The sequence below is a fragment of the Chlorocebus sabaeus genome, chromosome 9 (genome assembly GCF_047675955.1).
Source record: "Chlorocebus sabaeus isolate Y175 chromosome 9, mChlSab1.0.hap1, whole genome shotgun sequence".
In the NCBI taxonomy this organism is placed as follows: domain Eukaryota; kingdom Metazoa; phylum Chordata; class Mammalia; order Primates; family Cercopithecidae; genus Chlorocebus; species Chlorocebus sabaeus.
In genome coordinates this window covers 66,301,161-66,326,848 of record NC_132912.1, presented here as the reverse complement: position 1 = coordinate 66,326,848, position 25,688 = coordinate 66,301,161, and the positions used below count along the sequence as shown (strand labels likewise).

Sequence of the window (25,688 nt, the reverse complement as noted above, 5' to 3'; positions counted from 1 at the left end):
TAGTCTAGAATTCCAGACCTCGTGATCTGCCCACCTTGGCCTCCCAAAGTGCTGGGATTACAGGTGTGAGCCACTGTGCCCGGCTGCTTGTAGCGTTTAATGCTGCAAAATGGATTCATGTATTGCCTGTAAATTCTTACCAATAATGGGAGTTGATGGAGAGAACTATTACCTGAAAATACTTCATGGTTCTTTGGCCTTTCAGTTTTTTGTTAAATGGAGTGAGCTTGTATGCAAAATCAACCTGCTACTAAAGGATAAGAAATGTACTCCCGATTGCATTTCTTTTTTTTTTTTTTTGTGAGACAGAGTCTTGCTCAGTCGCCCAGGCTGGAGTACAGGGGTGTGATCTCACCTCACTGCAACCTCCACCTCCCGGGTTCAAACTGTTCTCCTTCCTCAGCCTCCTGAGTAACTGGGATTACAGTCATGCGCCACCATGCCCAGCTTGTTTTTGTATTTTTGTGTTTTTAGGTTTCACCATGTTGGCCAGGCTGGTCTTGAACTCCTGACCTTAAGTGATCTACCTGCCTTGGCCTCCCAAAGTTCTGGGATTACAGGCATGAGCCACCACACCTGGCCCCAGATTGCGTTTCTGTTCTTTCTGGTGACCATAGTCAGCTCAATTATAATAGTCATTTCTTATATTTGTCTATGGGGAAAATTCTCTCAGAATAAATACACTTCTCCTACATAAACATTTTCTTTCTTTCTTTCTTTCTTTCTTTCTTTCTTTCTTTCTTTCTTTCTTTCTTTCTTTCTTTCTTTCTTTCTTTCTTTCTCTTTCTTTCTTTCTTTCTTTCTTTCTTTCTTTCTTTCTTTCTTTCTTTCTTTCTTTCTTCTCTTTCTTCTCTTTCTTCTCTTTCTTCTCTTTCCTGTCTTTCCTGTCTTTCCTTTCTTTCCTTTCTTTCCTTTCTTTCCTTTCTTAGACGAGTCTTGCTGTGTCACCCAGGCTGGAGTGCAGTGGTGCGATCTCGGCTCACTGTAATAACCTCTGCCTTCCGGGTTTAAGCGATTCTCCTGCCTCAGCCTCTGAGTAGGTGGGACTACAGGCACCTGCCACCACACCGGCTAATTTTTTGTATATTTAGTAGAGATGGGGTTTCACCGGGGTAGCCAGGATAGTCTCGATCTCCTGACCTCATGATCCACCCGCCTCGGCATCCCAAAGTGTTGGGATTACAGGCGTGAGCCACTGTGCCCAACCAACAGTAACATTTTCTTAAGGCCATGTGGTTGATGTCTTCACTCATTCTTTCTTTTAATATGGTAGAATTGCTTATTTGGGGGAGGAGTAGCGTTTCTAAAAGAGAGACTGTACAAAGAAGATCCCAGTGACCTGTCAGAATGATGAATCTCTTTTCTCTGGGTTAGCAAGCCCTTAATTAGTAAGGCTGTTTGCAGTGTAATTAGAACTGCACAAGCATGGAAGGTCAGTAATACTGTTCAGAATTTCATAGTGTACGGTGTAACATAACGTACTGTGAAATGAATCCATAATACCACAAAATTGTTTTTAAAGAAGTTTGTCTCTATTGACTCATCCAGGAGGGGTCACTTGAAAACAAAATAGGGCAAAAAAATCAAATTCAGATGTCTTAGGTTTTCTCAAATTCCTTTAATCTTGATATAGCAAAAGAAAGTGTTTCCTTCTCAGCCCTAGAATGGCAGTCTGAAAAACTAAGTTTTTGAGGAAACAAATTGAAATACAAGAAAATTATTTCCTTTACAAATAAACAGTTCTCATGTTTGTCTTTGAACTTAACCACATAGAGATTTAAACAGTTTGTTGTTTTATAGGCTTGACTGAGGAAGTCTTCTCCTAAAATAGAATTTTTTAGAATAGTTTTTTCTCAGCCCAGCTGAGACCTTAGTTATCATTTTTAGTTCTTAGTTTTGTTGAAGACTGAAGCCATTAAGCCATAGAAGTGATGCAGATTTATGCTGCTGGCTATATCTGTTTTTCTCACCCACTCAGGATGAATTGATTATACTACATTTTATCATGGGATAGCATGTTGATGCATATAAAATATAGTGATGAAATTCTACTTTGTCTTGTTTTACTTAAGTGCTTGTTCCTTCAAATGTATTAAATTTGATTGTTTAGCTTTGAGATATTATAATAAAACTTGGTTACATTATTAAATTTAGTACATAGTATAAAATGTTTATTAAAAATAGTATTTTAGGCTGGGTATGTTGGCTCATGCCTATAATCCCAGCAGTTTGGGAGGCTGAGGCAGGCAGATCACTTGAGGTCAGGAGTTCGAAACCAGCCTAGTCAACATGGTGAAACCCTGTCTCTACTAAAAATACAAAAATTAGCTGGGCATGGTGGTGGGCACCTGTAGTCCCAGCTACTCGGGAGGCTGAGGCAGGAGAATTGCTTGAACCTGGGAGGCAGAGGTTGCAGTGAGCCTAGATCGCTTCACTACACCAAAGCCTGGGCGACAGAGTGAGACTCCATCTTAAAAAAAAATAACATTTTTTTTTAAAAAAGGAAAAATTTGTCCTTTTTTTTGGGAGGGGGGTGTATGTTCTTCTCTACATAATACATTGACTTCCTTAGGTGTATTCATCTCTGTGTTTGAATATCCTAAGCGTGTTCTGTAGAGAAATATATACATTTCTAGACTTACACTCATAGATTCTTATCTTTGCCTAGTTTCCTCTGGAAGACAAGAAACTCTTCTTTAGCACTGTTTCCCCCATATTTGTGCAGCATTCCTACATTTTTCAATGTGAAAAAACACCACATCAGAGACCTTTGACCTCAGTTCTCTGTGAAGTTTCAATAAACTACATTCCTGGGAAGAAATGTTAGTTTCTTGTAGATACCAAGTCAAACTCAGAGATCTTTAAATGTTTTCTTTGTTGGCCAACATGTTGATTCTTTACTCTCATGAAACAGATTAAAGCAGCCTCTCTCAGCCTTTCTCTTTGAGAAACTACTATTTCCAAAGACTGCTTGGGAATGCTGGTGGGAGTTGGGATAGGAGCAGCGGAGGGAGGAGATGCCTAAGAGTGCAAATTCACAGGTAGATTTGGAAATGTTCCCTCCTAAAGCTGAGATTTCCTGCAAGACATGGAGTTGGGGTGTGAAAGCAGCAGCAGATTTCAGTATCAGCCAGATGTGGCTTTGAAATGGTGGTTCACAGTTTCTTGTGATTTTTGAAAACTCTGAACATATTTTAGACTTTTTCGATTATTAGTGCTTGATGAGGTACTTAAAATCAGAGTGTAATATTTGGGTTGTACATTTGAGGGTATTAAAACCCAGAGAGGCTAGGTGGTATCAGTAAGGTAACACAGTAAGTTATAGCTACTAAGTATCCAAGGTGAGATTTGATCCTGAGTCTTATAAGTTACCATTGCTCTAGGCTCTGGAACAAGAAATGAAGCATCAATTTACTGGGGAGCTTTTTTAAAAAAAAATTTAATGTAATTCTTTTTAAGATAAGAATAACATATTTGAAGAAAATGTCAAGTACTTTCACTTACATTTTCTTATTGATCTTCACAAGAAGACAACCAGGCAATCTGTTTTTAGCTGAGGAAACAGACCCAAACAGGTTAAGAGTCCCTAAGTAGTAAACATTCATCTCACATTCAGGACCTCTGACTCATGCGTCTTGCTGTTTATGTTATGTATGAAGATAGAAATTGAGAATTTGTCAAAGTAAATTCTGTATGTGCTAGATAAGCACACTGTTTAAAGAAATTCTGTGGCAATTGTCAATTGTGTTTTATAATCTTATCTAGACTTGTGTCTCTCAAGTTTTCTTATTTATGCATATGTAGTTTTATCCCCCCCAAAATAATTATTTTCTTGTGGGATCTACTTAGTGGTATGGTTTGCAAATGGATTAACTCATTGAACTAGAATTTTTAGTAGATTATGTTTTCTTTTTTCTTGTTTTTTTTTTTTTTTTTTTTTTTTTTTTTTTGAGACGGAGTCATTCTGTTGCTCCAGGTGGGAGTGCAGTGGCCTCCTGGGTACACCTCTACCTCCTGGGTTCAAGTGATTCTCCTGACTTAGCCTCCCAAGTTGCTGGGATTACAGGCCTGTGCCACCACACCCAGTGAATTTTTGTATTTTTAGTAGAGACGGAGTTTCACTGTGTTGGCCAGGCTGGTCTCGAACTCCCAGCCTCAGGTGATCTGCCCACCTCAGCCTCCCAAAGTGCTGAGATTACAGGCATGAACCACCGCGCCCGGCCAGTAGATTGTATTTTCTAATCAAAACTTTAGACAAACCAATTTTGCCTGTGTTTAATTAAAATGTTCTAGTTAAGAACAATTTATTAGTACTATTTTTTGAGATGGGGTCTTAACTTGGTTGCAGAGGCTGTAGTGCAGTTGAATGATCTTAACTCACTGTAACATTTGCCTCTGGGCTCAAGACATCTTCCCACTGCAGGCTCCTAAGTAGCTGAGACCACAGGCTTGTGTCACTACGCCTGACTAATTTTTGTATTTTTTGTAGAGATGGGGTTTTGTCATGTCACCCAGGCTGGTCTGGAACTCCTGGCCTCAAGTGTTCTGCCCACGTTGGCTACTCAGGAGGCTGAGTCAGGAGAATCGCTTGAACTCAGAAGGTGGAAGTTGCAATGAGCCGAGATTGCGCCACTGCACTCCAGCCTGGGTGATAAAGCAAGACTCCGTCTCAAAAAAAAAAAAAAAAAAAAAAAAAAATTAAAATAGGAAAAGTCTCAGTTCCTCTTAGCTATTTCTGATTGCTACATGACTTCCATGAAGCTTTTTAAGCTTTCACTCAGTTCTGAGGTGTGTATATGAGCTTGTGAGGAACTTCTGGTTACAAACTATAATACCTATTGGCTTTTAGCATGGTGTAAGGAAAAGAGCTTTGGATTAGGGATAAGGACACCTGGGTCCTATTAAGGTTCCTGTCTGGATTTGTGAATGCACCTGTGAAGTGAGTTGTATAGACTAAAATGTTTTCCAAACTACTTCATGAGCCTTTTTGAGTATTGCACAAGTGGTATTTTATAAATGAGAAATAGAATAAAAAATATTGTGCATTGAGTATATAAGAGGTAAGTATTGCTCTGTGAATCATTGTTTCAGTTATATGTACAGGGTACTGGGTTACAATGTAAAAAATGTATTTTTAATTAAAAATATATAAATATAGAAAAATATAATAGAGATGAGGTCTCACTATGTTGCCCAGGCTGGTCTTGAACCCTTAAGCTCAAGTGATCCTCCTGCTTCAGCCTCCCAAAATGTTAGGATAACAGGCATGAGCCTCTGTGTCTGGCCAAAAACTGTATTTTTCACACAGTTTGATTTTCTATTCCAAAATTTGGTGGCTTAAAATAACTACTTTGTTAGATGTCATGATTTTTGGATTAGGAATTCAGACACAGCTTGGCCTGTTGATTCTGTTCCATATGGTAAATAGGATCACTTGGAGGTGTTTAGCTGATAACAGGTCTGGTCTGGAGGGTCCATCTTGTCTTTATTCATTCACCTTGTGCCTTAGGGTAACTGGAGGCTTGGCTCAGCTGTGCTTCTCTTAGTGTAGTTTGAGATCCTCTGTGTGGTTTCTTCAGCTGGGTAATTGGACTTCTCACGTGGCAGCTCCAAGAGACCAAAGCAGGAGCTGGCAGCCCTCTCAAAGGCTAGCTTAGAATCTGGCATAGCATCACTTTCACTATACACTACTGGTCAGAGGAGTTCCAGGCTAGCCCAGATTTAAGAGAAGGGAACACAGACTTCTTGTCTCTAAGATATTGTTCCCATTTTAAGTCTGCCACAATTATGTAAAATAATTTAGAAAAACATGACTGGATTGCATATCCAAGCTTTTAATTCTGTTATTGCCCTTTGAAAGATGATTAAAGTGTTTTTTCCTCCATTGGGAAATTTGTCTGCTTTTGGTAAATTTTCATAGTTCAATTTGAATATGTATATTGTTTTTCCATGGAATACTGAGGGTTTTATGCTTTTGAAGAAATGATTTAAAGTTTAAAATGTCTTTCTCTACATTGATCTGCCGGTTTTAATTCTTTCAATAGCACTTACAATCATTTGATGCTGTCCTTGTTTGTTACTCGATTATTCATCTTTCTCTCCTTAGAATGTAAGTTCTAAAAGGGCAGCACATGTTCTTGATCTTTGCTGAATTTCTAGTGTCTCCTGTAGTAGAACAGATGCTCGATAAATATTTGTTGAGTTAATGAATGAACAATTTAAAAGATTGTGAGCTGGGCGCGGTGGCTCACGCCTGTAATCCCAGCACTTTGGGAGGCTGAGGCGGGTGGATCACGAGGTCAGGAGATCGAGACCATCCTGTCTAACACAGTTAAACCCCCTCTCTACTAAAAATACAAAAAAATTAGCCAGGCGTGGTGGTGGGCGCCTGTAGTCCCAGCTACTCGGGAGGCTGAGGCAGAAGAATGGTGTGAACCCGGGAGGCGGAGCTTGCAGTGAGCCACGCCACTGCACTCCAGCCTGGGCGACAGAGTGAGACTCTGTCTCAAAAAAAGAAAAAAAAAGAAAAAAAAGATTGTGAAGTATCATAGATTAGATCTATGTTGAAATGATAAAAATAAGGAAAATCTCTTTTTGAGACAGAGTCTCACTCTGTCATCCAGGCTGTAGTGCAGTGGCGTGATCTCGGCCCACTGCAACCTCCGCCTCCCTGGTTCAAGCGATTCTCCTGTCTCAGCCTCCTGAGTAGCTGGAATTACAGGCGCATGGCACCACATCCGGCTAATTTTTGTATTTTTAGTAGAGACGGGGATTTTTCCATGTTGGTCAGGCTGGTCTCGAACTCCTGACCTCGTGATCCGCCTGCCTTGGCCTTCCAAAGTGCTGTGATTACAGACGTGAGCCACCATGCCTGGCTAAAATAAGGAAAATCTTTTAGATAGAAAATATAGGACCGGTGCAGTGGCTCATGTCTGTAATCCCAGCACATTGGGAGACTGAGGCAAGTGGATCCCTTGAGCTCAGGAGTTTGAGACCAGCCTGGGCAACATCATGAGACCACATCTCTACCAAAAATACAAAAAATTAGCTGGGCATGGTGGCGTGCATCTGTGGTCCCAGCTACTCAGGAGGCTGGGGTGGGAGGATTGCTTGAGCCTGGGAGGCGGAAGTTGCAGTGAATCAAGATTGCACCAGTACACTCCAGCCTGCGTGACAGTGGGACCCTGTCTTAAAACAAAAAAAGGAAAAAGAAAATATATTTCATAAGGTTAGCAACAACCTTTTGAGAAGGGCTATTCTTTATTTCTGTGATGTACTTTCTATATTTTTGTATTAAAATCCCTTTTCTGTTGTGAAATGATAGTGATATTTACTTCCATAGTTTAAAAATATGTTCTGTGCAGCATAAATAATTGATAAGCAGTGTTGTCTTGTACTTTTAGATTGCAGTTGTCTTTGAGAGTCAAAGATTTGTAGCTCACAGAAAATAAAGAAGTATTGTGTGGGTGTGCCTGGGAGGGAGTTTTGCTAAGAATTCTTACTAAATAAAGTTTAATCAGTCAAATGTTATTGTACTCTTCAAATTCTCCAGGGAAATAAATTGTCAGCTTCCATTTAAAGATTGTATTTTGTTTGAATATGTGATCTTAAAGTGAAATGTGACATATAAGAATCTAAAGATGATAATTAAAAGCAAATAAACATAATAGCATTCTTACAATGTCTTTTGCAGGAGAGAATTAATACATTTAGCAGTGTTTCTTTGAATAAATTTGTCCATAATGAAAGCTAAACTAAAATCGCATTAAAATTTATCAACTCCTTAAAAAAAATTCAATGTGTATTGAGACACAGGTAGGCACAAATATTTTCTTTCGTTGTCTAATAAGAACTTAAAGGAACATGAGATGTCACCTATAACAACTCCTTTGTGTTTCAGAAAAGGAAACTGATGGTCAAAGAGGTAATGATTTGTCAAAAGTAATAAAGTTATTGGTAAGTCCAGGATTTGAATCCCTTCTCATTCCCAGGCTCCTGACCTTTACATGGCTGCACACTATTTTAGGGGGACAAGTTTTAAGAAGTTTCTCTTTTTGGATATGAAATAGATTATTTAAATAATATTATTTTACTGATTTTTAAATTCATATTAAATGAGGGTATGTATTTTTAAGTAACATGCAGGGAAAACATTCTACATTCATGTTATGACAGCTGGGCTCGTCAAGGCTTTGCAAAGCTCTAAAAGTAGGATATACACTTTTAACTTTTGTCAAGTTGTGATTTAAAATTAATCGAAAAAATCATAAGGACATCTTGTTTTTGTTATTCCTGTCTTAAAGAATCTTTACACATGAAAAAATGAAACGTTTATAAAATTAGCCCAATTTGTCTAAAAATAAGGGTAGTTTTGACAGTTGTGAATTTATTTTTTTTAAAAAACTCAGGAACAAGGTTATGATTTTAAAAATGCAAGTTTTCAAAAAGGGCAGGATTAAGTTTTGTAGTTTTAAGCCATTTAAAAAAGATAGTTAAAATTTAATAATTATAAAATTTATGACTATAAAACCAGTATTAGAAAATTAATAAGATAGATGAATGTAAATAAAATAAAATTATGCATAATCCTATTTTCCAGAGATATAATAACATTTAGGTGTGTTTCTTTCCAATCCTTTTTTTCTATGCATATATGCATATATGATGTGTATTTTTTTAAACACAGTTGAGTTCATACTCTACTTCCTTTTGTTTTGCTTTTTTCATTTAACATTGTATCATGAGTATTTTCTTATGTCCTTAAAAAGTCTATGGAAACATTTTATAATAGTTCCATAACATTCTGTAATTTATTTAACTATTACCCTATTTCTGGTTACTTAGGATATAATAAATTTTTGCTATTGTTAATGAGGCTGAAATGAATAACTGGGTATATAAATCTTTATACACATTGGTCTCTCTTTTAATGATAGTTGCCTAAAAATTGGAATTACTGACACATATTGCCAAAAATCTTTGTAGCAGAAATGTACTAATGTATACTCCTGTTAATTTTATATGAGAGTGCTTGTTTTATCACACCCTTAACAAACTGGTTGTGTTTGAAGAGAACTTTGCTATTATTTTGGGGCCTGAAGCATTTGTTGACGAGATTAGTGGATGGGTCCACATTTTTGTTATGCTATCTGGAGGCACTTAGCTATTTTGGATTATGTATCTGAGTGCTTTTATAGGGCCAGACTAACCACAAGATTAGATAAAATATATGGAATATTTACATACCAGTCTTACGAAGAGCAAACTATTCAGACCCACTTACCTTGATTCAACTATTCTAATTGTAAAAAGGCTACTGAAGGTTAAAAATTTCAATTGATTATTTTCTCCTAAAGTAGGATAAGCTAGGCTTTTAGGAAAAGAATAGGGTTGAAATAAATTGTTTAGAAAATTGATCAAAAGTAGTAGTTACTCAGTATTCTCTCTCAGCTCGCTTTCTCTTTCTCTCTCTCTGTCTCCGTGTGTGTGTGTGTCTGTGTATGTCTGTGTGTGTATTTAGAAGAAGACTAGGTGGAATGAAAAGATTAATAATAGAGCATGAAAGTCTGGGGAAGGGAAGTTGCTGTGAATAAAAGAACTTCTGCCTCTACCTGGAAAAATATATCTTTACTTTTGTCCCTACATTATTGACTCTGAAAGATCACATGAGTCCTCTTTCTTGAAATAATATTTTTGTGTTTGTAACTGCTGAAATGACTGGTACTTAAATTTTGAGAGAATAAACTTTTTGAAAGTTTTGTTGACCATTAGTGAAAAACTTTTTTTTCATTTCCTACACTACATGGATTTTTTTTTTTTTTTTTTTTTTTTTTTTTTAAGACAGGGTCTTGCTCTGTTGCTCAGGCTAGGTTGCAGTGGCGCAAACACAGCTCACTGTAGCCTTGAACTCTTAGGCTCAAGCCATCCTTCCATCTGAGCCTCCCAGGTAGCTGGGACTACAGGTGAGTGGTCTCCCTATGTTGCGCAGGCTGATTTTGAACCCCTAGGCTCAAGTGATCTTCCTGCCTTGGTCTCCCTAAGTGCTGGGATTACAGGTGTGAACAATTGCTCCTGGCCAGACAGCTGATTGGCCGGGTGCAGTGGCTCACCTGTAATCCCAGCACTTTGGGAGGCCGAGGAGGGTGGATCACCTGAGGTCGGGAGTTCGAGACCAGTCTGACTAACATGGAGAAACCCCGTCTCTATTAAAAATACAAAATTAGCCGGGTATGATGCCACATGCCTATAATCCCAGCTACTCAGGAGGTTGAGATAGGAGAATCACTTGAACCTGGGAGGCAGAGGTTGCAATGAGCCGAGATTGCGCCATTGCACCCCAGCCTGGGCAACAAGAGAGAAACTCTGTCTCAAAAAAAAAAAAAAAAGCAGATCACGAGGTCAGGAGATTGAGACCACCCTGGCCAACGTGGTGAAACCCCATCTCTACTAAAACACAAAAAATTGGCTGGGCCTAGTGGCGCATGCTTAGGGGATCACTTGAACCCGGGAGGCAGAGGTTGCCGTGAGCCGAGATTGTACCACTGCACTCCAGCTTGGTGACAGAGTGAGACTCCATCTCAAAAAAAAAAAAAAAAAATTAGATGCAAATATCAAAAATGAGTTTAAGAAATCTTTGGTGTGGCTTCAATTTTATTAACTATTTTAATGTTGCAGACCCATATCTTCCCTTAATTATACTGAATTTAGTGTATTTGTTAAAAAATAAAGTTTTAAGACTACCTGTTTTGGTATCAAAATTAGTGGTTTTTTTTTTTTTTTTTTTTTTTTTTTTGAGATGCAGTCTCGCTCTGTGGCCCAGGCTGGAGTGCAGTGGCACGGTCTCCACTCACTGCAAGCTCCACCTTGGGTTCACGCCATTCTGCTGCCTCAGTCTCCCAAGTAGCTGGGACTACAGGCGCCCGCCACCACACCTGGCTAATTTTTTTTGTATTTTTAGTAGAGACGGGGTTATACTGTGTTAGCCAGGATGGTCTCAATCTCCTGACCTTGTGATCCGTCTGCCTTGGCCTCCCAAAGTGCTGGGATTACAGGTGTGACCCACTGTGCCCGGCTAGGTTTTTTTTAATTTTAATTTTTTTTTTTTTTTATTTTGAGACGGAGGCTTGCTCTTGTTGCCCAGGCTGGAGTACAGTGGAACAATCTCAGCTCACTGCAACCTCCGCCTCCCGGGTTCAAGTGATTCCCCTGCCTCAGCCTCCCAGGTAGCTAGGACTATAGGTGTGTGCCACCAGGCCCAGCTAATTCTTGTATTTTTAGTAGACATGGGGTTTCACCATATTGGCCAGGCTGGTCTCGAACTCCTGACCTCGTGGTCCTCCCACCTCAGCCTCCCAAAGTGCTGGGATTACAGGCATAAGCCACAGCGCGTGGCTTTAATTTGCAAATTTTAATGTTACAAATCAAAGGTGGGTGTTACCAAAGTATGTTAAGCATGAGCAAAAGTGCATTTGATTGTTCAGAGGGCCAAGTTCATGTTAGTTTTGGGATCATGCCTCCAGAGATGTAAGTTCAACTATTACGATAATAACAAAGTAATAATTATGCCATGTGCCAAGGATTCTATTAGACTCTTTACTATAGTTAATTAAATTTTAATCTTCACAGTGCCCTGAATAGCATGTAATGGGTAAACCGAGGGACAGACAGATTAAAGGCCCGAGGTGGTGGCTCATGCTTGTATTCCCAGCATTTTGGGAGGCCGAGGTGGGCGGATCACTTGAGGTCACTTGAGGTCAGGAGTTCAAGCCCAACCTGGCCAACACGGTGAAACCTTGTCTCTACTAAAAACACGAAAAAAAAAATTAGCTAGGCATAGTGGTGTACGCCTTTAGTCCCAGCTACTCGGGAGGCTGAGGTGGGAGAAATGCTTGAACCCCGGGGATGGGGTGGGGGGGTGGGGGTGGAGGTTGCAGTAAGCCAAGATCATGGTACTGCACTCCAGCCTGGGTGATAGAGGGAGACTCCATCTCAAAAACAAAACAAAAACAAACAAACAAAAAAACAGCTTAAAGTCATGCAGGTAATAGGAAGTCAAGTAGAAGTTGCAAACCAGGTATCTCTTGCTACCTTTACAGCCTTGCTACTCAGCCTGGCCCACAGACCAGAAGTTCCAGGTGAGACCTGGGAACATAAAGAAATGCAAAGTTTTGGTTACTGATACCTGCAGTGCCAAATCTGCATTTTAACAAGATCCATGAGATTTGTATGTATGTTAAAGTTTGAAAAGCACTGATGGCTTGAAATGTGGATTATCTATCAACATTTTCCACAAGAGAAGGTGCGTAACTCTAGTCAGTGTCTCCACCCTTTGAATTGCTAATCCAGCTGCTGCTTTGCTTCAGATCTTGTTTAATCCAGAGGAAAAACTGACTAATTTTGCTTGTGGACCTTCGGTCAAAGTCTTAACCACACCAAGTATAGCTCTGTGTTTTAACAGCTTTTACTCATGGACTGAACACATCAATTTTATAGACCATGGCTTCATTCTGGATAGGCATTTCCCAAATTAAAGAGAACAATGCTAAAAATAGCATTTTCTAAGGAAACTTGAAATCTTTTGGAATTTTGATGTGTTTTATGGCTAGCAAGGAAACAGATTTGTATAAACTGGCTTCCTTACTAATTTGATTTTGTGAACTTAATTATTCTATCACAGGGACAGTGATAGGCAAGGCTAACTTAGACTGTAGAGCAGCACTATTCTGTATAAATATAATGCAAGATTCCTGTAATTTTAAATTTTCTAGTAGCCACATTAAAAAAGATAAAAAGAGCCCAGGAGTGTTGACTCACACCTGGAAGGCTAAGGTGGGCACATCACTTGAGGCCAGGAGTTTGAGACCAGCCTGGCCAACACAGTGAAACTCTGTCTCTACCAAAAATACAAAAAAATTTAGCCAGGCATGGTGGCGCATGCCTGTAGTCCCAGCTACTCAGGAGCCTGAGGCACGAGAATCACTTGAATCCAGGAGGCGGAGGTTGGAGATCATGCCACTGCACTCCAAGACTCCATCTCAAAAAAAAAAAAAGTGAAATGTAGTCCAACCAAAACAATACGATTGTGTTTAATGGAAAAATATATTGTTTCAGTTATAAAATTTAAATGAATTAAAATTAAATAAATTAAAAATTAAGTTCTTCAGTCCCATCAGCCAATTTCAATATCTGATGGTATTGGGTTGCTTCTGATATAACTGATTTCAGACATATGAAATTGATCACCATCCTAGATGGTCAGTAAGTGAATGCCACTGGATATTGTAGTCTATTAATAACATTGTATAACAGGGCCCAGTCATTCACACCTATATTCCCAGTGCTTTGGGAGGCCAAGGTGGGAGGGTTGCTTGAGGCTAGGAGTTCAAGACCAGCCTGGGCAATGTAGTGAGACCCTGTCTCTAAAAAAATAAAAAAAGAAAATAAAAAAAAATATTGCACAGAGAATAAAGCAATAAAGAAAAGCAATTTAGATCATAAAGCATTTACTGATTCCCCCCTTTTCATAGTTGGAGTTAATTTTCCTTTTATTGGTTCATAGTTTCTTAACCCTTCAACTGCATTAAACCTGTAAGATTAGAGTCAGGAGTTAGGGAGCCATACACTTTTCCCCCCTATGGTCTTAGATTCTTTTTTTATAGCCCACATGCTTCTCTGGAAAGTGAGGTAATTAAGTGTGTCAAATAGGACAGTCTTGAGTGGGGCCCAGAGGCTGTAAAATTTTATGTCTGTACCTGATTCACCTGGCAACTTGCTAAAAATACCGATGTCCAGGCCTTACCTTTCTAGATTCTGATACATAAAGTGACACTTTCCATATTAAATAAACTGCTCTAAATGTTTCTGAAGTTCAGGAACGTTTGGGACCATCAGATCCAGCAATTGACTCTCAAAGGCTGCGGACTGGAATTAGCACGTCGTGCTGCTGTTGCCAGGCGTCTTATTTTTTCCTAGGCTGAGGCTTCCCAGGCTGTTGCTTTTTCCCCCCCCACCTTTGCAGATGGATTTTGCTGGCTGTTAAATCCCATTCCCGAAGACCTGCCTTGACAGCGCCTCTTTCCTAAGTGCTGTTAAAGGGATCTGAGCTTGCCGAGGTAGACCGTGGCCATGTGACTGCTAAACCGGTTGCCAGAGGCGCGGCCATTTTTGGGGCGGGCACCCAATCTCTCGCCTTGTAAACTGCGGGGTGACGGGGACGCTGTTACCAGGACTCAAGATGGCCACTGCGCCCGCTAGTCAGCTCGCTAGCCCGCGCGCCAGCGAGCTGGCACGAGACACGCGGTGGCCCGCGGCGTCTGGGGACGATCTCCAGCCCTTCGCTCGGGGCGGAGCGCCCGCCCTTCCTCCAATCAGCACGCGGGGCCGGCTTGCCAGGGGCCGCCCGCGCGCGGGGTGTGTGAGGACGCGCTCCCAGTCGCTGAGTGCCTGAGCCGGGAAGCAGTTGCTGTGGTACCTGCTGCTGCCCGAGCGGACGTAGAGCATCGGACGCGGGCGCCGTGGCGTGGGGCAGGAGGGCGAAGCCATGACGTCCGTCAGGTAACGAGCGGGCGGCTGCCTCGACTGCTCCGGGCTGGGCGTTAGCCTCCTGAGCGCCTGAGCACTGTCGCTCCTTCTCGCGGGTGGTCTGGAGCCTGCCTCTGCCGCTGGACCCCCTCGTGTTGGGGGTTCCCTCCGCACTTTTCATTTGGGCATTTCTGCTTTCCTCAGAAGTTTTCGGGTCTGTGGCACATTGGGGAGTCCTGTGTGTCGCTGCTTGGTTGAGGTGACCCTCGCCCACATTCCAGGGTTGCGAGCGTTCTTGGGTGTGTAGTGGATTTCACATGAAAAATGTGCCCCACCCGCGCCCCCGGGGGCGGCCCAGGGCCCGAGGGAGCGTGGCGTGCACAGTGTGTGTCATGTCTGCGTGTCATGCCCTCTGACAGAACTTCATTGTTAGCCGGGAGCAGACCTGCAAAGTTGGCCCTTCTCTGATGCAGGTATATTGCCCTCAAGTTGTGAAATTGTGTGTCTCTAAAATGTTTGCTCAAGACTGGAATTAGGACCCTGGTTCCCGAAGGTACCATCTTGTTTCTTTACTCCTTTTATCTGAGAGTCACAAGTAAAATGAGTTGGGAGATACTGGGCATGTAGCGAAAGCCGTGAAACTGGAGACTTCCCCCAATTGCCCTTCCAGTTTGGAAGGTTCTTTTTTTGTTAATGGGGACAGGATAATGGGCTTGTCCACTTTCTCCCAGTAGCCTTGACTGTTTAATTTACACTAGTTCAACTATTTATAAAAAGAGATAAATTGCCTTATGTACCCAGTGTTCTGACTGGCCTTTTTAAAAGCAGAACTTGGGCTTTATTGTCCCAGAGAAAGGGAGGCCCCAGCACAAAAATGTGAAGAGAAATAAAATAAGCTCATTTTTGGTCTATGAGCTTTCCAGGCTCCATCCGTCCTGGTGATTTAAGGGCTTCTCAATGGCAATTTTTACTACATTGTGTTTAAGAGATAGCTTGGGAACCTAACCCTCAGTAGAATCAGTAAGATCTAACTGTGCTGAACTCGGACACAGTCTGTCTCTTAAATTGCATAATTTTATATATATATATATATATATTTTTTTTTTTTTGAGACGGAATTTTGCTCTTGTTGCCCAGACTGGAGTGCAATGGCACGATCTCTGCTCACTGCAACCTCCACCTCCCTGGTTCAAATGATTCTCCTGCCTCAGCCTCCGGAGTAGCTGGAATTACAGGTGTCCACCACCACACCAGGCTAATTTTGTAGTTTTAGTAGAGATGGGGTTTCACTATATTGGCCAGGCTGGTCTTGAGCTCCTGACCTCAAGTGATCCACCCGCCTCGGCCTCCCAAAGTGTTGGGATTACAGGCATGAGCCACCGCCACCGGCCTAAATTGCCTAATTCTGTACTAACATAGACAACGTACTTATCTCATTATGCAGAAGGAGATTCAGGTGCTGAAACATGGCGATCCTTCCCCCCCGCCATGGAAAGATTTCACAGCAAATTATATTGGGGCATATAAATCTAGCTTTTAAAGCTAACAGTATTTTAGGATGAATTAGAATTAGGCTGTTATAGCCAGAGTTAATTTCCCTTCTCCTTATCACAGGATGCTACTAATTAGGTGTAGGGGTCCAATACTTTCTGTGTTAAGAATCAGTTGTTATGTGGATTCAGTTTTAATTGACTATCATCTTCCTGACCCTGTCTCATTGGAGAAACATCCAAATCTAAAGCTTCTGCTGTTTAATAAGTGACAGCAGTATGTATCTTTTAATGTAGGGGTTGATAGTTGTTTTTAAAAGACTAATGTAAAGGTTGACAACATCCTTACTTGACATGTTTTGAAAGGATGGATAACTGATAATAAAATTTATTTATGCTTGTTTCTTGAGATGTCAGTCTGTATTTTACATAATCTTGAACTATAGTAACATGGCTTGAAAAAGCTCTTTTAGATGTGATTTAAACTAGCTATTACATTTTACACCTGAGGAAACTGAGACAAAAGTTGAGTGCCTTGTGCAAAATCATTGGCAAAGTTAGGAATTGAATCTAGATTTCCATGATCTAGTGCTCTGCATGGTGCCTTTATAGAAACAATATACTACTTAAATTTCCTGAAAAAGCTGTTTCTGTGGACAGAAATTGTGAAGTATCATGAGAGACAACTATAGTAACTCTTTTACTTTCTTCTTATCCTGCAATGAACTTGATAACTGGGGTTCAGAAGTAGGCAGGGTTAACCAAGAGAACGCAACTGCTGGGTGTTGGGGGGAAGAGCAGGGAGGCCACTGAAAGTGAAGTGACTCTATATGGTGATAGTTTTCAATGAGCTGGTCATCCTACAGATACCAGCCATTTCCTGGTGAACACTACATTTAATGCAATTATGTCATATCTTTAGTTTTTGCAATTATGATATCAGACATGTTCCTGTCAGAGGCATTTGAGCCAGAGCGACTCCATCTTGAATAGGGGCTGGGTAAAAGAAGGCTGAGACCTGCTGGGTGCATTCCTAGGAGGTTAGGCATTCTTAGTCACAGGATGAGATAGGAGATTGGCAGAAGACATAGGTCACAAAGACCCTACAACAGGATGCAGTAAAGAAGCCAGCAAAAACTCACCAAAACCAAGATGGTGATGAGAGTGACATCTGGTCATACTCATTGCTTATTATACACTAATTATAATGTATTAGGATGATAAAATACTCTCCCACCAGTGCCATGACAATTTACAAATGCCATGGCAACGTTCAGACCTTACCCTGAATAGTCTAAAAAGGTGAGAGACCCTCAGTTCTGAGAAATCATCACCCCTTTCCTGGAAAACTTGTGATTAATCCACCCCTTGTTTAGCATACAATCAAGAAATAACAATATACTTAGTTGAGCAGCCCATACCCCTGCTCTGTCTTTGGAATTGTCATCTTTTTGTCTCTTTAGTTCTCTAATAGACTTGCTTTCACTCTATGGACTTGCCCTGAATTCTTTCTTGCATGATGTCTAAGAACCCTCTTGGGGTCTAGATCGGGACCCCTTTCTGTTAACATTCCCATTTTGTGCTCAGTCTAACAGTAGCCTAAAAGGTAGGTATTATTTTACTGATAAGCTGAATGATTACAAGATATCCAACTCTGACTTTGTGTCCAATGTTCTTGTTTTTACACCACCCTTAATTGTTGCTAAATATAGTACTATGTGACTCTTTTCATAGCAATGGCTATGAAAGAATATAGGATTGAAAATCAATGAGGACTAATGGTTAGAATATCTTGGGCCCAATTGAGAGCCTTTTTTGAGTTACTGATCTTCCATTTCTCTTTTCTTTCTTTCTTTCTTTTTTTTTTTTTAATTTTTTTTTTGAGACGGAGTTTTGCTCTGTCGCCCAGGGTGGAGTGCAGTGGCGGGATCTCGGCTTACTGCAACCTCCGCCTTCCGGACTGAAGTGATTCACCTGCCTCATCCTTCCAAGTAGCTGGGTTTACAGATGCCCACCACCACGCCCAGCTAATTTTTGTATTTTTAGTAGAGACAGGTTTCATCATGTTGGCCAGGCTAGTCTTTTTTTTTTTTTTTTTTTTTTTGAGACGGAGTCTCGCTCTGTCGCCCAGGCTGGAATGCAGTGATGGGATCTTGGCTCACTTGAAGCTCCGCCTGCCAGGTTCACACCATTCTCCTGCCTCAGCCTCCCTAGTAACTGGGACTACAGGCGCCCGCCACCATGCCAGGCTAATTTTTTGTATTTTTAGTAGAGACAGGGTTTCACCTATTAGCCAGGATGGTCTCGATTTCCTGACCTCATGATATGCCTGCCTTGGCCTCCCAAAGTACTGGGATTACAGGCGTGAGCCACTGTGCCCGGTTGGCCATGCTGGTCTTGAATTCCTGACCTCGTGATCCACCCACCTCGGCCTTCCAAAGTGCTGAGATTATAGGTGTGAGCTACTGCACCCAGCCCCATTTCTCTTTTCTATTCTGTACATTTGTTTGATGAAGTAACTCAGTAGAGATACTAATGTGCATCCTACCAGTGTTGCTGGATAAGTGTAAAAGTGCTTTTAAATTTTAAAGCATTTAAAAAATAGAATAAAAACACTTTGAGCCTCTAGAGAATGCTGTCATGTGAGAAAAAATGTTTAAATCTTAAATTTTTAGACAGGAAACAAATTTACCTAATTTTATCATTTTACAGTTGAATTAAAGCCCAGAGATAGTGTGACGTGTTTAAGTTCACACAGTTACATATCTTGAACTAGATATGAGATCTCTGGATACCTTGTTCAGTTCCCTTTCTAGTGTAGCATTCAACTCTGAGGAATTCCTAAATAATGATTTTTTTTTTTTGGGTCTCTTTAGGAATTCCTAAATAATGATTTTAAATGAAAACTTTTTTTTTTTTTTTAACTTAAGATCTTTGAATTTGGCTGGAGATAGTATTTCATCATTTGTATTCTATTCTACTACTTAATTACTGATTAAGAGTCTAAATTTACAGCCTCTGAAGCCACGTATCCTTGGAGAACAACTTATATCTTTTGTTATATATATCAGATTCCTACTGGTCTTCATTTGGGAAATTATAGAACATATTTGATAAATTGATGCTTTTGTCATTTTAAATTGGCTCAATAGTGAAGTTGGTGCCTGAGTTAAATTCAGGATACAGAGGAAGATGTAGAATGTCAGGATTCAGAGAGGATCTTAGCATTTTACTTTTTTCCTTTTCTATACTGGACCTTGTGTCCAAAGTGAAGTGAAATGTCCTACTTAGACCTAGTGGTAGAGCCTAAGATAGAATTTAGATCTTCTGACTCCTACTTTATGTATTTTTCACTGAGCAACACTATTTCAAAATTCCCCTCTGAATATTGCCTTGTTTTCCTAACATCAGTGTCTAGTCTGGTTTTGGGCATTGCTTACAGCTTGGGTTTGTGCCAGGAAGACTAGGAAATGGAGTTGGGGAGTATTTGTTGTAGAGCTAAGGAGTCCTATTCTTTGGTCTGCCCAGATAGGTCAGGTTTGGTCTACAACTATTCTGGGACTCTGGACATTACTGTGCCTTACATGATGATTCTGGAACCCACTTTTGTGGGTTAAAGCCTACATTGGAAAATTTATGTGGGCAGTGGGTGGGGTCGTGGGGTATTTTCCTTCTAACACTCAAAACTTTTTGAGGTATGTCCAATAGAATCTGCCAAGCCACTCAGAACATTCATATGGAGACTAAAATCTGGCTAAGATTGAAACTGTCTTTGTTGAGTTGGTTTCTTTAGAGCCTTAAAACTGAGTTTTCAAACTCATTTTTACCTGTGTTTTTAAAATAAGAAATGTAAATTCACATTACTGGACAATTTTTTTTTATGCAGTGGAATTTTTTTAGAGAGGTAAGTGAGCTTTTAAAATAAAATGAAATTGTTTCATTTATGGAATATTTTGAAGAACTAAAACAGGAATCTTTATTTATTTATTTATTTATTTATTTATTTATTTATTTTTGAGACACAGTTATACTCTTATTGCCCAGGCTGGAGTGCAGTGGCACGATCTCTGCTCACTGCAACCTCCACCTCCCGGGTTCAAGAAATTCTCCTGTCTCAGCCTCCTGAGTAGCTGGAATTACAGGCGCATGCCACCATGCCTGGCTAATTTTTATATTTTTAGCAGAGATAGGGTTTCATCATATTGGTCAGGCTGGTCTCAAACTCCTGCCTCAGCCTCCCAAAGTGCTGGTATCACAGACGTGAGCCACCGTGCCCGGCCAGGAATCTTTCTTTTATGTGCAACGTTGTCAGCTGTTAATGCTCCTATTTATAAATAGGTCATCTTTGTTTGAAAAAAGCATATAAGGTTTTCTAACTCCAAATCTTTGCAGCCACAATATTGCTACATTAAGCAGAATTGTCAAAGATAAAACTTGAACCAAAGTGATTTTCTCGACTGTTTGAATGTTAACCCTTTCCTGCAATATTGGTTAACAGTCACGTCTCCCTACTTCTTCATACCTCCTTGGTTTTATTTTATTTTTTTATTTTTTGAGACAGGGTCTTGCCCTGTTGCCCTTGCTGGAGTGTGGTGGTATGAACATAGTTCACTGCAACCTCAACCTCCGGGCTTAAGTGATCCTCCCACCTCAGGCCTCTTGAGCAGCTGGGAGTATTCCCACTTGTAGTCCCTACAGTCCCACATGTAGTCCGGTAGTCCCACGTTTGTATTTTTTGTAGAGACGGGGTTTAACCATATTGCCTAGGCTGGTTTTGATCTCCTGAGCCCAAGTGATCCACCTGCTTTGACCTCTCAAAGTGCTGGGCCTCCCAAAATGCTGGGATTACAGGCATGAGCCACGGTGCCCATCCACATCCTTGGTTTTAAATTGTTATTTAAAAAATACTGTTGATGGCACGGTGGCACATGCCTGTAATCTCAGCACTCCAGGAGGCCGAGGTGGGAGGATCACTTTGAGGCCAGGAGTTCAAGGCCAGCCTGGGCAATATGGCAAAACCCTGTCTCTACAAAAAAATATGAAAATTTGCAGGGTGTGTGGTATGTGCCTATAGTCCCAGCTACTGGACAAGCTGACTCAGGAAGATCCCTTGATCCTGTAATGAAATATACTATCTTTTTTTTTTTTTTGAGACGGAGTTTTGCTCTTGCTGCCCAGGCTGGAGTACAATGGTACCATCTCAGCTCACTGCAACCTCCACCTCCCAGGTTCAAGCGATTCACCTGCCTCAGCCTCCCGAGTAGCTGGGATTACAAGCATGTGCTACCACACCCGGCTAATTTTGCATTTTTAGTAGAGATGGGGTTTCTCCATGTTGGTCAGGCTGGTCTCAAACCCGACCTCAGGTTACCTACCCACCTCAGCCTCCCTAAGTGCTGGGATTATAGGCATGAGCCACTGCACCTGGCCATGAAATATACTATTAATAAAATACTGTAATAAAACATAAATATACATTTTTATTTTTTACTTTTTACTTTTTTAACTGGCATTCTGGTCTGAGATTATTTTATTTTATTTTTATTTTATTTGAGATGGAGTCTCGCTCTGTCATCCAGGCTGGAGTACAGTGGCACAATCTCAGCTCACTGCAACCTCCACCTCCTGGATTCAAGCGATTCTCCCTGCCTCAGCCTCCCGAGTAGCTGGGATTACTGGTGCCCACCACCACGCCCAGCTAATTTTTGTATTTTTAGTAGAGATGGGGTTTCACCATATTGGCCAGGCTGGTCTTGGACTCCTGACTTCAGGTGATCCACCCACCTTGGCCTCCAAAAATGCTGGGACTATAGGTGTGAGCCACTGCGCCCGGCGGATATTTTTATTTTTTAAATAGCAAAGCTAGGTTATGAATAGGATGACCATATGTTCCAGTTTGCCCAGGACAATTCTGGATCATGCCTGTTATCCTGACATTATTATTTACTTTTTTTCTTTTGTAGACACAGGGTCTTGCTCTGCTGCCCAGCTGGAGTGCAATAGTGCAGTCATGGCTCACTGTAACCTTGAACTCCTGGGCTCAAGTGATCCTCCCACCTCAGCCCTCCAGAGAGGCTGGGACTATAAACACACACCACCATGTCTGGCTATAGTTTGTGTGTGTATGTGGGGGCGGGGGATGTGGGTAAAAATGGGATCTTACCATGTTGCCCAGTCTGGTCTTGAACCTCCTGGCCTCAAACTCTTGGTCAAGTGATCCTCCCGCCTCAGCCACCTAAAGTGCTGGGATTATAGGCATAAGCCATTGTCCCCGGCTATCCTGACATAATTATTAATAGACACATAAATGTGTCTCATTTACTCTCAAAAGTGTCCCATTTGGATAATAAATTATCTGGTCACCTACATATGCATTATAATCATTTTGTTGTACTAAGTTTTGTTTGTTGAAATGTTATTTGAACTAGAACCATAAGAAAATGGAATTTTGGCCTATTTTGGGTACATTTAGATGTTTTTCATTGGCAGACATTTTTATTGTATGGAGAGTTCTGAGTATACAAATACATATTGAACAGTAATGCACATGATTTGAAATTAGGGACTATTTATCTTTCTTTTGGGCAGTTACATAACCTTGAGGAACCTCTTGTTTCCTCATCCGCTAAAAAGAGATAATAGCAATACCTATCCTACATGGGTGTTTTGAAGATATTAAAGAAGTGACATATCAAAAAATGCATTTTAAGTTGAAAATTGTTATATAAGTGTTAGTCATGTCACACATGTGCTTTTCTGCAATTGAATTTAAAATGAATAATTTTACCTAGTTTAGGGGAACTTACTATTTGATAGAGCACTGGTAGTGTTTTGCTGTACAGGAGAGCAGGGAAAAAATGGTAGCTGTTTTCTGTGGGGAGGTTTTCTGTGGGGAGGGTTTGAGATTTTCACATTTATGTGCTGAAAAGAGTGGTCCAATAGAAAGCAGAAAAAAATAGATGATGCTTGACAGAAGGAAGAAATCAATATTGAGTAGGAAAGAAGGATAGAATCTAGAATACATATGGAAGGATTGGCTTTACATAACCAAGAGACACATTTCCCTAGTCTGTTCACTTAAAAAAAAATGCCAACAATATAATTTTTTTTTTTTTTTTAATAAACAGAGTCTCTCTCTGTTGCCCAGACTGGAGTGCAGCTGCCCGATCTCGGCTTACTGCAACCTACCTCTCTCGGGGTCAAGGGATACTCCTGTCTCAGCTACCTGAGTAGCTGGGATTATAGGTGCGCGCCACCGTGCCAGGCTAATTTTTGTATTTTTTGGTAGAGACGGAGTTTCACCATGTTGGCCAGGCTGCTCTGGAATTCCTGACCTCAAGTGATCCGCCTACCTTGGCCTCCTGAAGTGCTGGGATACAGGCATGAGCTACTGTGCCTGGCGCTCTCAGTATAATTTACATAAAGTCAAATCAACCTTCCCTTCCTTCCCTTCCCCTTTTCCCTTTCCCTTTTCCCCTTTCCCCTTTCCCCTTTCCCCTCTCCTTTTCTTTCCCCAGGGTCTTACTTTGTCACCCAGGCTTGAGTGCAGTGGTGCAAACACGTCTCACTGCAACCTTGACCTCCCCAGCCCAAGCCATCTACTTGCCTCAGTCTCCGAAGTAGCTGGGACTACAGATGTGCACCACCATGCCTGGCTTTTTTTTTTTTTTTTTTTTTTTTTTTAAATATTTTTTTGTAACAATGCTGGGGGAGTGGGGTGGGGGTAGGGGGTCTTGCTGTGTTGCCCAGGCTGGTCTTGAACTCCTGAGCTCAAGTGATCCACCCACCTCGGCCTCCCAAAATGCTGAGATTACAGGTGTGAGCCACTGTGCCTGACTCAGCCTCCTTTTAATTAATTCTGTCCGCCTTCTCACCCAGGCAACCACTTTTGTACTTCTTTTACTATAGATATTAGTTTTGCCTATTCTAGAACTTCACATAAATGGAATCATACAGCAAGGAGTATTTTGTATCTGATTACTTTTGTTCAATATAGTATTTTTGAGATTTACCCATTTTGATGTGTGTATCAGTAGTTTTTTCCTTTTATTGCCAAATAATATTCCATTATATGTGTGTAGCAACAAGTTTCCTATTGATGGGCTTTGGGTTATTTCCAATTTTTGGTTACTATGAATAAAGTTGCTATGAACATTTTTGTATATATCTTTATGTGGACTTGGGTAAATATCTAGGAGTGAAATTGCTGTGTACTAGGGTAGATTTATGTTTAACTTTAGAAACCACTAAACTTTTCCAAAATGGAAAATTTAACACATTTTACATTCCCACTAGTTGTTTTATGAGAGTTCAGTTTTCCACATTCTTCACAATGTTGGCATTTTAAAATGTAGGCATTCTCATGAGTGTGTGCTTGTATTTCATCATGGTTTTAGTTTATATTTCCTTGATGGCTAATAGTTATGTGATTATTGGCCATTTGCTTATCTTTTATTTTGAAATGTCAGTTCATTTCTGAAATATTATCACTGAATAATATTTCATTGTATAGATATGCCACAATTTATCCATTTATCACTTGATTGATATTTGGATTATTTTCACTTTTGGGCTATTATGAATAATGGTGCTATAAACATTTATGTACAAGTTTTTATTAAACCTTTATTTACAACCCTATTTTATTGGATTGTCTTTTTGTTGCTGATTTGTAGGAGTTTTTTTTATATCTGAATGCAAGTTATTTGCCAGGTTTCTCAGATTTTACACACACAAACACACACACACACACACTCTTTCTCTAAATATTTTCTCCTAGTCTGAGCTATGTTGTTGCATTTTCTTAATGTCTTTTGAGAGCAGAACTTTTAAATTTTGAGCAAGTTGAATTTGTTGATTTATTTTATTTTATGGTATTACCTTTTCTGTTCTAAGAAGTCTTTCCTTACCCTCTGCTAGGCTTGTGAAACTATTCTCTCATGGTTTTTTTCTAGAAGCTTTATATTTTTGTCTTTTGTGTTTAGGCCTATGATCTATCTTACTAATCTTTTGCTATCATGTAAAGGTTTCTCAAAAGGATTCTCAATTAATTGATTAGATAGCTATGGGTCTTTTCTTGGATTTGTTTTATTCTGTTGATATATTTGTATCTACTTATCCCAATGCCACACTGTCTTAATTACTGTAGCTTTATAAGATTGGTATTGTTACTTTAAATTTTGATAGAATTCATCAGTGAAGCCGTGTGGGCCTGGAGTATTTTTGCAGAAAAGAGCAGAAGGTTTTAAATTAGTTTAATTACTTTTACAGGTTTAATTACTTTAGCTGATATATAAGCATTCAGGTTCTTCACTTTTTCCTGTGTCAGTTTTGAGAAGTTGCATTTTTAAATGAATTTATTCTCAATTGTTGAGTTGTTATAAAGTTCATAAAATTTCCTAATATTCTGCTATTGCCTGTATGAACTGCTGTATTTCTCCATTTGCATTCTTGATGTTGGTACTTCTTTTGAATTTTTGGATCAGCTTTGCTAGGGGTTTAGCAATTAATCTTTCAAAAATCCAGATTTTGTTTTGTTGAATTTCTATTTTGGTCATGTATTTTTTATTTTAATGTATTTCTGCTCTTTTAATTTCCTTGCTGTACTTTTTTTTTTTTTTTTTTTCCCCTTGAGACGGAGTCTTGCTCTGTCGCCCAGGCTGGAGTGCAGTGGTGCGA

General features: G+C 40.2%; 1 protein-coding gene across 2 annotated transcripts in view; it reads left to right on the top strand.

Moving 5' to 3' along the window:
- ADK (adenosine kinase) overlaps nucleotides 1-25,688 on the top strand; it is a 577,446-nt gene that overhangs the window by 10,635 nt on the left and 541,123 nt on the right. Inside the window, exon 1 of one of the 2 annotated variants that reach the window (XM_007962952.3) lies at nucleotides 14,426-14,553. The exons of the other annotated variant lie outside the window; for it this stretch is intronic. Coding sequence (XP_007961143.1) covers nucleotides 14,540-14,553 — 14 coding nt within the window. The 5' untranslated portion in view covers nucleotides 14,426-14,539. Of the gene's footprint in view, nucleotides 1-14,425; nucleotides 14,554-25,688 lie in introns of those variants that run through there. 2 annotated transcript variants of the gene reach the window in all.